This window comes from Mustelus asterias, chromosome 15 (assembly GCF_964213995.1).
Source record: "Mustelus asterias chromosome 15, sMusAst1.hap1.1, whole genome shotgun sequence".
In the NCBI taxonomy this organism is placed as follows: Eukaryota; Metazoa; Chordata; class Chondrichthyes; order Carcharhiniformes; family Triakidae; genus Mustelus; species Mustelus asterias.
This window is the reverse complement of record NC_135815.1, coordinates 14,488,421-14,501,880: the sequence shown is the minus strand read 5'-3', so window position 1 is coordinate 14,501,880 and position 13,460 is coordinate 14,488,421. Positions and strand designations below refer to the sequence as shown.

The 13,460-nt window shown below is 46.1% G+C and overlaps 1 protein-coding gene across 1 annotated transcript in view; it reads right to left on the bottom strand.

The window, feature by feature from the left end:
* sult6b1 (sulfotransferase family, cytosolic, 6b, member 1) overlaps nucleotides 1-13,239 on the bottom strand; it is a 28,943-nt gene extending 15,704 nt beyond the window's left edge. The window contains exons 1-3 of the mRNA XM_078229546.1: nucleotides 12,952-13,239; nucleotides 5,921-6,048; nucleotides 129-218 (exon numbers count right to left, since the gene is read on the bottom strand). Of these exons, the coding sequence (XP_078085672.1) occupies nucleotides 129-218; nucleotides 5,921-6,048; nucleotides 12,952-13,189 (456 nt within the window). The 5' untranslated portion in view covers nucleotides 13,190-13,239. The remainder of the gene's footprint in view (nucleotides 1-128; nucleotides 219-5,920; nucleotides 6,049-12,951) is intronic.
* Nucleotides 13,240-13,460: the final 221 nt, after the last annotated feature.

The window sequence follows — 13,460 nt, the reverse complement described above, 5'->3', positions numbered from 1 at the left end:
CTTTCAGATGTTGGCGACACAGGATCACAATCAGAGCAATCGAGTCCTTATAAGATTTAGTTGTCGTGACTAAAATGTTTTGTTTGGCCTCATGTTACCGTGCGTTGCCATTTAATGTGTAACCCTACCTTTGTTTTCTTCTCGTGTACAGATGGTGGTAGATTGTCGTAATGATTATGTGTGCCGTAAACCCTGGGAGATGGATCATTTTTCATCATCTTGAGTGAATAAACAAGAGAAGTGTAAGAAATGGCAGAACAGGAAGGGCAACTGCCCTAGAATGAAAGCAGAGATTAGGCAACATTTACACAATCATTTTCTGCTAACATCTCACCAATGTGCGTACTGTCAAAATATCATCCACTATAAACATTAATTCAGTTACTATCTCAACAGATCCTGTCTGGCCCGTTGAGCAAGTATTTCAGTTACTTTTTTTAAATCAAATTCATTGGGGAATGAACACTCCAGTTGAACAATAATGGCAGCATTGTTACTTGATACTGCGACCAGACTGGGTATAAGCACGCGACCAAGCTCCCTCTGTGGTGTCACAAGAACATGCTTTAAATGGAGCTTTCGCGGTAACAACTGGCATTCAATTATCCCGGTGTGGAACTTTCTACTTCCCAAAGAGCTCCATTGTTTTGACTTTTGGGGTCCTGCATCACAATCAAGCCCTCTCCAATTCAAGGTGTTGGCACAGAAATGAGAACCTAATGATCAGAAAGAGGGGAGGAGTAAGGCCCAGGCAAAGGTTTTAGGCACATGGACGAGGGCTGCATGGTAGTACAGTGGTTAGCACTGCTACCTCACAATGCCAGGGACCCAGGTTCAATTCCGGCCTCGCATCACTGTCTGTGTGGAGTTTACACTGTAACAGTTTTAACAACACCAGGTTAAAGTCCCAACAGGTCGCATCTCCACATCATGTGTGGAGTTTGCACATTCTCTCCATGTCTGCGTGGGTTTCCTCTGGGTGCTCCGGTTTCCTCCCATAGTCCAAAAGATGTGCAGGTTAGGCGGATTGGCCATGCCAAATTGCCCCTTAGTGACCCAAGATATCTAGGTTAGGGGGATTATCAGGGTAAATATGTGGGGTTACGGAAATAGAGTGGGGGTGGGCTTGGTTAAGTGCTCTGTCGAAGAGTTGTTGCAGATTTGATGGGCCGAATAAGTACCCATAATGAAAATATATATGGATATGAACTAATGAACAGTAGGCAAGGAGGCATCTAAGGTAGGACAGGGTACAAGGAATTTAGATAAAGGAAGCACAAGACTGGAAAAGGCACTCTCGTCTATCTGGGAGATCTCAAATCTATTATCATTTCATCACTTAGTACCTCAAATATCTAACCAATTCGCCCTTCAATGTTTCCACTCTACCTGCTTTCCTGGGAAGTTCACTTCACATGTTTACCATCATCCCCATCACCACCCCCCGCCCTCCCACCTTGAAAAAAATATTTTTTTGGTACTTTATTTGAACAGTAAAGGAATTAAGGGTTATGGTGAGCAGGCGGGTAAGTAGAGCTGAGTCCACAAAAAGATCAGCCATGATTTTATTGAATGGCGGAGCAGGCTTGAGGGTCCAGATGGCCTACTCCTGCTCCTAGTTCTTATGAACTTATTCATAATCAATAAAGCCAATTAGGTCCAATCAAAGTCCCCACACGAGAGACAAACCAGATCCAAGCTGACAAGACCAAGGATATACATCCCATCTTGGGTTTGACCAAAACAAGGTCCATGCTGACAGGATGAGGCACTGCATCCCTTCCCTGGCTTGCTCGGAGCTTCATCTTAGCCAAAAGGCCGAGTTGGCTTTGAAAAAAATTGCATCAGGTAAAGCCTCTGTTTAATCTCATTGGCTGCCCTGATCACTCACTCTACCCAGGGGAAACCACGATTGCAGGCGTCAGCACACCCCCAAGTACAATGGGCTAGCCTCGTCCCCTGCCCGTTCATAGTTTCACCTCTACTAGGTAAGTCTGGAAAAAATAACCTAAATGACATGAGCATTTTCCCTTTAAAGGAGGAAAAGTAACATCTCCAGAATCTGTGCTAAAGTCTTCACAATGAGCACTCTTTAGATCACACTAGGCAATCCCATTGTCTAATTCCAGTTATCACACCACATACATAAGCATGAGTTAGGGAGGGTGATAAGAGCAAGAGAGCATGTAGGGGTTTGAGAAAAGCTAATGGGAACTTAAGTTCTACAAACTCCAAGGAGTAGGTCAAGGAGAAACCTCATTACGGTGCAAAAAATATTAAATTGTACACAAATAGGATAAGTCTAAAAGATTACTTCAACTTAAGTCAGGTTAGGGCCAAAGGGCATAAATGAACATGGAGGTAAATGTAAGAAATTTTAAGACAAAAATATTTTTCCAAAGATCTTCTGGCTAGATACTAAAGAAAAAAAACATAAGGAGCATTCAAATCCAGCTGGTTGTAACAGGTTCATGTCTGAAAAGGGATAGCTTCCATGGGCTGAATGGCCATTGTGCAAGTCCTCCAGTGGGACTGTGTGTTCTCGCAGTTGGCGAGCTTGGAGGTGGGAAGGGCATGTACTTAGGCAGGTTGGTGAGGTACCCAAACACCGCTGCCTTTCCACTTCTGCCCAAATCAAGTTCTGGGTGGGAATGTTCATGATGGCCCGTCCCACTGCCAATCGAGGCCCTTCATGGTCAATTAAAGTCCACTTAAGGCCCTTATCCTGCCAACTGCAAGTGGACCTGTCACTATGTGGCCAGCTTGTCAGTTCCCAGGGTTGGGGGAGGGGTCTCTTTACCAAAGGGCACTTAGTACCTGATCAAAGGATTTGACGTCACAAGGAGGGGCGGTCACTTTGAGCCGCCCCTTGCTTTTGCTTCTGACTCCCCTACATGCCTGTCCCTACAACCACCACGCCATGAGCCACTTTGGCCCTTCCCTGGCTCTCTAGCCGGGGAGCGAGATCCACGCTACCTCAGCAAGATTCCACACCCCCGCCCCCCAACCCTAAACCCCCCCACCCTATAAAACACAGAGACTTAAGAAAGTCCAAGAGGAGAATTCACAAACATCTCTGTAGAAATTTCTAAGGATTGAATCTTCTTCATATAGCTCAGAATTTGTTCTATGCCAAAAGGCCTTTCACAAAATATGAACCATTTGTTTAGTCATAAAATATCAGTGCAAGGATCTCGCTCACATTAACATTTATTCCAGTCTTCTCAGTCAGTAACTCGGTTTGCAAAAAAGAGGGTTTTGTTGCAAATTCAAGTCTGAATTATTAGCTTGTTATTGGGATAGAATCAAAGAATCCCTTCAGTGCAGAAGGAGACCATTCGGCCCATCGAGTTTGTACTGACCACAATCCCACCCAGGCCCTATTCGTGTAATCCCATGCATTTACCCTGCTAATCCCCCTGACACTGGGGTCAATTTGGCATAGCCAATCAACCTAACCCGCACATCTTTGGATAGTGCCTGGTTTTTGAGAAAAAAGACTCAAACCTTCACTTCTTTAAAGAAAACTTGTCTCTTGCAGGAAGTGAAGCTGTCACAGCCTGGGGACTGCAGCCTAATCATAAAATCCCTACAGTGCAGCAGGAGGCCATTTGGCCCATCAAGTCTGCATCGGCCACAATCCTGCCCAGGCCCTACTCCCGTAACCCCACATATTTACCCTGCAAGTCCCCTGACACTAAGGGACAATTTAGCATGGCCAATCAACCTGACCCGCACATCTTTGGAGTGCGGGAGGAAACCAGAGCACCCGGGGGAAACCCACGCAGACACAGGGAGAACGTGCAGACTCTGCACAGACAGTGACCCAAGGCTGGAATTGAACCCGGGTTCCTGGCACTGTGAGGCAGCAGTGCTAACCACTGTGCCACCATGCTGCCCATAATAGGATATAGCATCCCATGCAAAGTGACTTTTGCCATGGCCAGTATTGTTCGATGCTGTTTGATCACCCACCCCTTTGTATACAGTTCGTACTTCAATGCACCATATGCCAAACAGAGCTCAATGTCAAGGTAACAAACCGGCATTAACATGGTGCCTTTCACAGCTATTAGGATATCTCAATGAACTTTACAGTGAATTAAGTACTTTTTTGAAATGTTGTCACTGTTGTGATGTCGGAAAGTATTCAACATAAGTAGGTTATCCCATTTAAGTAAAATCAATTTGATGCTGGTGGTAATCCTTAGAAGCTGGTTCTTTAAAGTCAGCAACATGCTAAGAAGCACAAAGTAAAGATAAAGAATACTCCGAAACAGCAGAATGAAAATGACCAAGTACAACGTGATGGAGGAAATGTTATGAAAACAACGTCAGCAACTTTCTCCAATAAGGTCATTTTCACAAATGAGTGCTCCTGAGAGAAAGCATTGAGATGAGGGTTTATAATGAGGTAACTGAGGCCAGCATGAAGGGAACACTGGCTGTGAACTCAAATGAGACAGTATTTGAGTTCACTAATTGGTGATGAGCGGGTTACAGCAAAGAAGAACAATGGATCTCACCTTCCTGGCTTCTGGAACAGGTTAAACCTTCATTCAAATCCACAAGCCAGTGTGTAAACCTGATCTTATTCTCAGATAAAACTATGTACAAGGAAAACATTTTCTAGATTCGGAAAATTGAATGATAATACATGGGACGCAGTCCTTGAGTAAGTTGAGATATGGCATGTGGTAAGGTTTGGAAGAAACAGTTGACTAAATGACTGATCAGATTATCCCGATAAGTCAATAATCCCATTGTCATTGTATCATGTAATTATCAGGATGGGAGAAGGCAAGCTTCCTTCCTTTTTCCATTTAGCAATTATAATTTACAGGGCACATTGCTTCAGTGATCTCTTTTTGGGGGCCCCTCTTTCTGGACTAATGGAACTGGCTCCCTGCCTGCACTACGTTTCGAGGGAGCTACCAGCATCTCACCCCTCTGGGCATTCTCCATAGCGTGAGGCAGGACAATGAGGGAGATGGGAAAGATAAGCCGCAGCAAAATGCAACCCCGTCCTCATCAGACGTCCATGCGCAGATATAAAATGCATTCGCACTGACATGGAGTCTGGCCATTGTTTAAATGATGGTCTTCGCAATTAGCAGTTGGAATAGTCTAACTGGAACCGGGGTATGGTATCATAGTGGTTACATTACTGCGTTTGGAATCCATCAGCCTGGACTAATGATCTGCTGGCAATGGTTCCAACACAGCAGTGGAGAAATCTAAATCCAATTAACCAAATAAATCTGGAACTAAAAAGCTAGTAACGGTAATAATGACCAGATATCTACCAGATTGCAATAAAGACCCACCTGGTTTGCCAATGTCCTTTAGGGAAGGAAATTTAACGTCTGCACCTACCTAATCTGGTCCACATGTGACTCTAGACCTTCAGCAATGTGGTTAACTGGGAAATGGCCTAGCACGCCTCCCACTTGTTACGAAGGATGCTCACACCAGTATCTCGAGACCAATTAGGAATAGGCAGTAAGTGCTGCCCTTGCTGGTGACACTCTTCTACATTCCATGAACGAGCTTCAATCCAAAACTTACGGCAATCAAATCTATAATGTTGCAAATGCAATATCAAAATATAGGCGTTGCTAGGTGACAGTTACATTCCTGAGTTCCAGGTGAGCCCATCTGCCTGTTCTAAAAGATCCAATGGCACCATTTCAAAGAAGGGCAGAGGAATTAGCTCCAGTGTCCTGGCCAATATTCAGCACTCAATTAACATCACAAACACAGATTATCTGGACACTATCACATTGCTGTTTGTAGGAGTTTGTTGTCCACCGCACACCCGCTCGGTGAATGAAAAATTCTGTCCCTGGTGGTCACGAAAAGCACTACATCAATGCAATGTTTCTTTAAAAGACTCAAGTACAATTTTTCATCCACATACCTCATATCTCTCAACGCCTTCAAATTCCAATAACTTGACTTTACTGATAACTTCAGTGTTCCCGTCTTTAGCTTCACTTTGATTGGTGGAGGCAATATCCCAAAGTAACTGATTCACCCAATTAAACCCTGTACGGCAGAGTGGAAGAATTGATGTAACTGGTTACATGTGATCACTATAGGCAGAAACATGGCAAAGGAACAGAACTTTGGCTCGGTTAGAACACTAGCCCAAGACAGACAGACAGGCAGGCGGGCAGGCAGGCGGGCAGGCACACACGCACACACACGTTTCCTAAGTAATTTACCAGGGAATGCATATGTCTTACAGCCTTCCTAGACTGCCACTTGAGCCACCTGAAAATCCTCCCGGTGCTTTACCTTCTCCTAAAGCATGCTGGAAACATGGCTCTAGTGTCTTGTGAGTGATTTGGGGGGGAAAAAGACCAGCAGCAACTATTAGGCACAGCGACTCTTTGGCCCGCTATCTATCCAGTATCCAGAGTCAGTCCTCTGATCTACTACTTGCTAAGGCTGCCTGAGTTCCAGCCCTTCCAACCCCAAATACAGGCGTACGAACATACAAAATAGGAGCAGAGGAAGGCCAATTGACCCCTCGAGCCTGCTCCCCCATTCAATAAGGTCATGGCTAACTTGTGCATGTTTCGAGTCCCGCATTCCCATCCACACCCCATAACCTTTGATTTCTTTGCCTAACAAGAACTTATCTACCTCCACCTTCAAAATAATCAATGACCCTGCCTTCACCTTCCTCTGAGAGTTCCAAAGTTGCACAAGCCTCAGAGAAAAAAAAAATCTTCTCATCGAGTCCTATAAGGGTAACCCCTGATTTTAAAATAGTGTCCCCTGGTTCTGGAGTCAACCACAAGGGGAAAATGTTACCACTGAACCAGCGTTCACTCCTTTACCCCACCCCATTCGCCCCCCCCCCACTGCCCCCACCCCTTCACCCCCACACACCCAACCACCATCCCCCCTCCACCCGGCCCACACTCCAACACGAACACAGTCTTGAGACCATTCCAGCTAATCCTACCACCAAGCCAAAGGCTTGCTCCTGCTATGTGCCAAGGAACAATAAATATATGTTTTTTTAACATTTTATAAACCTTTAATGTACAAGTGGATTCTTTGTGCTGGCCATACAAAGCAAGGGACGGCACGGCAGCTCAGTGGTTAGCGCTGCTGCTTCACAGTGCCAGGGACCCAGGTTCGATTCCCTCTTGGGTCACTGTCAGTGTGGAGTTTGCACATTCTCCCCATGTCTGCGTGGGTTTCCTCCGGGTGCTCTGGTTTCCTCCAACAATCTGAAAGACGTGCTGGTTAGGTGTGTTGACCCTAACAGGCAGTGGACTGTGGCGACTAGGGGAATTTCATGGTAACTTCATTGCAGTGTTAATGTAAGCCTTACTTGCGACTAATAAATAAACTTTTAAGTAGTTCTTCGAATGTCCCAAACGTTATGATTGAGATTTCCAATTACCTGAGCAACAATCTATACAATAAAATCTATTCTTCTAAAGAGTTTGGCACTAACTTAGATTTTGTCAAAATTCTGCTTTTAGTTTCAGAGATATGAAAGCACTTTTTTGCTGCATGGCACAGGGCTTAGATGAATGCCAAGTTAGATGAATGGAATTTCTGATTCTCTTGTGGACGTGCCTCAAGAGCAAGTGAAGTGCTGGAGTCTGCTTTTGCAACTAATGATGGATAGATAGGCAGGCAAATGATCTCAGACAGGTTGTAGAACCTCTGGCATTGCAAACAGGAAACGTCTTCAATGTAGAAAGCAAACAGTTTCTTGACCAGAATAGTGAAGGGTTCAAATTTAATCTTCCTCTGTTTTTTCTCTGAATGAAGCCTTGAAACACTATACTTTCTTCAAATACTGTAAATCCTTCCCTCCCGCGGACCCCTCTACACATGCCCTTCTTTCAAAACCCAACGCAACACTGCACCACAGCTGCTCTCCTTAGACACACACGCAACATCTGTTTCTTGTTTCTGAGTTGGCACAAACATTCTCCTGGCCTCAAGTTACAACTTGGACTGTATTTCACTGGGCTGACAACTTTCACACTTCCTTGCACACAACCACCAACGCTCTCTGCTCACAACTTGCTGCTTTCACAATCTACACCAACATGTGTCTCAACACATTGACAGGCTGCTCACCAACTCATTCCCACTCTCCCCGCAGAAGATGATGGCACATAAGACAAGAATGAGGGACAGAAGAGGCCCATCCGGGCTCTTGCTCCAACGGGGGACGTTGCTAAGGGGTTAACTGGTACAGGATGGATTGTGTCGGTCAGAGATGTCAAGGACAAAGATGTCAAGGCCGGTGATCCCATACAGCAGGGGGGCTGTGGGGTTAGTGGGGTGGGAGTAGGGGGGCGGGGGGAGTGTTGGCTATTCACAAATAGCCCAAACATGTGGCTACCTCTCTCTCCTCAGATAATCACACACGCAGACACCACAAAAGCTTGCTGGTAGATCGCAAGTCACTCAGGCTCGATGGGCTGAATGGCCCACTCCAATTACTTACCATCTACTTGTGCTCACCCTTCACGCGAGGTACAGAGGCTTCTCTCCCTCTATTGCAGAGTGGAAATATTAGCCATTTTTCTACTAAAAGTTGTTCAACAAGTCCATTTTTTTTGTTCGTATGAGAAATGTTGTTTGTGATCACTATTGCATGGAGGGGTTGCTACTGCCTAGTTCTGGGTGCAGGTCGAGGTTGATATCCCATCTCGACATTATCGTCAGAGTTTTCCTCATCAGTTTTCACCTTGTTGTCCCCCATGTTTTAGGCTTTTGGCGGCACTGTCCATATCCGCGGCCAGCCTCTACCAATTAATACAGCAAGGTCGGCAGACCCATGGAAAGACCACCACCTGGAAGATTCCCCTTCCAAATCACACCACCCTGACTTGGAAATATATCACCATTCCTTCACTCTCGCTGGGTGCACTGTCGGTGTACCTACGCCCCAAGGACTGCAGCTGTCCAAGGAGGCAGCGCACCACCACCTTCTCAAAGGGTAATTAGGAATGGGCAATAAAAAGTGGCCCAGCCAGCGATGCCCCCAATAGCAGAAAAAGGGCAGCAGATGCTTGAGTTTAACGGTGCTGGTGTATCCATAACTCAAGTTCAGTGGGCTTTGAATTGGTATCATGTGTGCGTGTATATAGATCTGCAGTGTCATTAATTTACACAGAGCCTCGTGAAAAGGGGAGGCTATGGCCTGGTGGTGTTATTAATCCAGAAACTCAGCTAATGTTCTGGGGACCCAAGTTCGAATCCCACCATGGCAGATGGAATCTGAATTCAATTTTTAAAAAAGTCTGGAATTAAGAATCTGCTGATGACCATGAAACGATTGTCAGGAAAAACCCATCTGGTTCACTAATGTCTTTTAGGGAAGAAATCTGCCACCGTTGCTTACGTGTGACTCCAGTGCCAGGGGAATGTGGTTGATTCTCAACTGCTCTCCAAGGGTGACTAAGGATGGACAATAAACGCTGGCCTGCCAGCGGTAAGAAGTTTAACAACACCAGGTTAAAGTCCAACAGGTTTATTTGGTAGCAAAAGCCACACAAGCTTTCGAAGCTTTAAGCCCCTTCTTCAGGTGAGTGGGAATTCTGTTCACAAACAGAGCTTATAAAGACACAGACTCAATTTACATGAATAATGGTTGGAATGCGAATACTTACAACTAATCAAGTCTTTAAGAAACGAAACAATGTGAGTGGAGAGAGCATCAAGACAGGCTAAAAAGATGTGTATTGTCTCCAGACAAGACAGCCAGTGAAACTCTGCAGGTCCACGCAACTGTGGGAGTTACAAATAGTGTGACATGAACCCAATATCCCGGTTGAGGCCGTCCTCGTGTGTGCGGAACTTGGCTATCAGTTTCTGCTCAGCGACTCTGCGCTGTCGTGTGTCGCGAAGGCCGCCTTGGAGAACGCTTACCCGAATATCAGAGGCCGAATGCCCGTGACCGTGACTGCCAGCGGTGCCCCTGTCCCATAAATGAATATTTAAAAAAATCATAGAATAAAGTAAAAGTTTTATTTATTAGTCACAAGTAGGCTTACATTAACACTGCAATGAAGTTACTGTGAAAATCCCCTAGTTGCCACACTCCAGCGCCTGTTCGGGTACACTGAGGGAGAATTTAACATGGTCAATCCACCTAACCTGCACATCTTTGGACTATGGGAGGAAACCGGAGCACCCGGAGGAAACCCACACAGACACAGGGAGAATGTACAAACTCCACACACACACACACATACACACAGTGACCCAAGCTGGGAATTGAACCCAGGTCCCCGGTGCTGTGAGGCTGCAGTGCTAACCACTGTGCCACCCACAATCTACTGTCCTTGCCTAGGCTGGCCTACATGTGACTCCAGAGCCACAGCAATGTGGTTGACTCTCAACTGCCCTCCAAGGGCAACTAGGGATGGGCAATAAATGCTGCCCAGCCAGCGACACCCATGTCCTACAAATGAATGCAAAAAAGAAACGTTATACATCAGAATAGAAAACAAAACCTGACAGACATCCCATAAGAAGCGACAGAACTACTGCACAGTTTCTTGGTCAGAAAAACAAACTAAATGACAGTTTATAGCCTTATAACACCAGGGGAAAGTCCAACAGTTTTATTTGGTAGCACCAGCATTCGGAGCGCTGCCCCTTGATCAGGTGGCAGAGCTCCAAAAGCTCGTGCTACCAAATAAACCTGTTGGACTTTAACCTGGTGTTGTGAGAATATTTACTGTGCCTACCCCAGTCCAACACCGGCAACTCCACATCATAAATTATAGTTGCCTGCTAAGCTCTTAATTTGATGTACACTGGCCTCTGAAATGGTTTCTCCACAGGCCTCTTGGTAAGTAGTCCAACTGAAACTTATCAAAAGTATTAAAAGAAGCTTTAGGGCGGCACGGTGGTACAGTGGTTAGCACTGCTGCCTCACAGCTCCGGGGATCCAGGTTCGATTCCCGGCTTGGGTCACTGTCTGTGCGGAGTCTGCACGTTCTCCCCGTGTCTGTGTGGGTTTCCTCCAGGTGCTCTGGTTTTCTCCCACATTCTGAAAGATGTGCTGGTTAGGTGCATTGACCTGAACAGGCGCTGGACTGTGGTGATAGGAGAATTTTACAGTAACTTCATTGCAGTGTTAATGTAAGCCTTACTTGTGACACTAATAAACAAATTTAATTAAAAATTTAAATTTAACTTCGCCTTCACGCACGGTGTCTAATGGAAAGGCAAGAGTTAAAACCCATCGAAAGTGGTGTGGCTTCTCCGCCTATGGAATAATTAATAGGTACTTGTTAACCACTTATTAAAGCATAGAATCCTACAGTGCAGAAGGAGGCCATTCAGCCCATCGAGTCTGCATCGACCACAATCCCACCCAGGCCCTATCCCCATAACCCCATGCATTTACCCTAGCTGGTCCCCTGACACGAAGGGGCAATTTAGCATGGCCAATTCACTTATCCCACACATCTTCGGACTGTGTGAGGAAACCGGAGCACCCGGAGGAAACCCACGCAGACACGGGGAGAATGTGCAAACTCCGCACAGACACCTGGGACCCTGGTGCTGTGAGTCAGCAGTACTAACCACTGTGCCACCGTGCCACCTTAGCTCAATTTTCAATAGAAAAAAAATATAACGCTTGTAGCCAAACTCTGAACTGCTCTGCTGGATGAAAGGGCACAGGGAGGGCAGGGGATGGGAGGGGAAGTTTGCCCAACACACATGTGCCTCTCAAGAAAACCGGCTCTATAATGTTGCATAGACGGGGGAAAAGTAAAGAGCTTGCCCGTCTCACTGTGAAATATTCAGCAGCAGTAACTGTGCAGTGTAAGCCACAAGCTTTCAAGTTAAAACACCACAAAACAGCTACAGAAACTGCGGGAGTAATAAAATATTGCAATGGGAATGGGAGGACAATAAAATATTGCGACAGCGACTTTACAAAATAGCAAGAACACATGCTGCAGGAGATAAAACAAAACTGTTAAAAAAAAGTACAGGTAAATCCAGTATTCCACCTGCATTCTAAAATATCGCGGCACGGTGGCACAGTGGTTAGCACTGCTGCCTCACAGTGCCAGGGACCCAGGTTTGATTCCCGACTTGGGTCACTGTCTGTGAGGAGTTTGTACGTTCTCCCCGTGTCTGCATGTGTTTCCTCTGGGTGCTCCAGTTCCCTCCCAAAAATGTGCATATTAGGTTGATTGGCTATGCTAAATTAACCCCAGTGTTGGGGGAATAGCAGGGTAAATATGTGGGATTACGGGAATGGGGCCTGTGGGATTGTGGTCAGTGCAGACTTGATGGGCCGAATGGCTTCCTTCTGCACTGTATGGATTCTATATGAAATAAAATCAATATTTGGGATTCATTGATTATTGTCACATGTATTGGGATACAGTGGAAAGTGTTATACAGGCAAAAAGTAAAGCTTATTTATTAGTCACAAGTAGGCTTACATTAACACTGCAATGGAATTATTGTGAAATCCCCTAGTCGCCACACTCCGGCGCCTGTTTGGGAGAATTTAGCACGGCCAATCCACCTAACCAGCACGTCTTTGGACTGTGGAAGGAAACCAGAGCACCCGGAGGAAGCCCACAGCAGAATGTGCAGATTCCGCACAGACAGAGACTCAAACTGGGAATCGAACCCAGGTCCCTGGCGCTGTGAGGCAGCAGCGCTAACCACTGTGCCACCTTGCCACCCGTACTGTTCATTGAGAAGGAAAGCAGAGGGTGCAGAATGTAATGTTACAGACATAGCCAGGGTGTAGAGAAAGATCAGCTTAATGTGAAGAGTGCCAGTTGAGACAAGAAGTGAGCTTTAAAACAGATGTGGGTTCGCTTCGCACTTTTGGAAAGAAACTTTAAAAATAAGTTTGAGACTAAAGGAGTTCTAAATTATGTTACTGTTAAAGAAAAGAATAATATCAGGGAAGAGGCAGCTCACCGCATTTGGGGTAAGAGGTAATTATCATGTCTTCGGGACGTGCCTCGAATCTGTCCATAGCCTGCAGGGTCTCGACTGAGGACAGCACGGTGGGGTAGAGCAGCCCCTTGTAGCGGAACATCATCTCCTCCGGCCGCAGCTTGCTGGCCCGATCCAAGATCTTCTCCAGCCGCTCCTGGAAAGTGTTGGGCGTGGGAACCCCACCAGCGTCTGCCAATTCGCCCCGTTTACCTTCCATGCCCTTCCCTGGCAGCCACCTTTCACTCACACAGAGAGAGAGTTGTTGCGGGCTGGCTGCCGCTGTTTATATAGCGAGGCCAGGGTGTGAATTGGTGTTTATCCTGGTGGGGTTGGATGGGGGCGCGGTTTGAGTTTGGTCCGCACGCTACGTATGGTCCCGGAAAGCAGCAATCAGAGCTGATCTGACTTCCTAATCTCACGGCTTCTGCTCTGACTCAACACTCGGCTAAGCGTTACAAAGCATTCCTAAAACAGACACATTCTGCCCC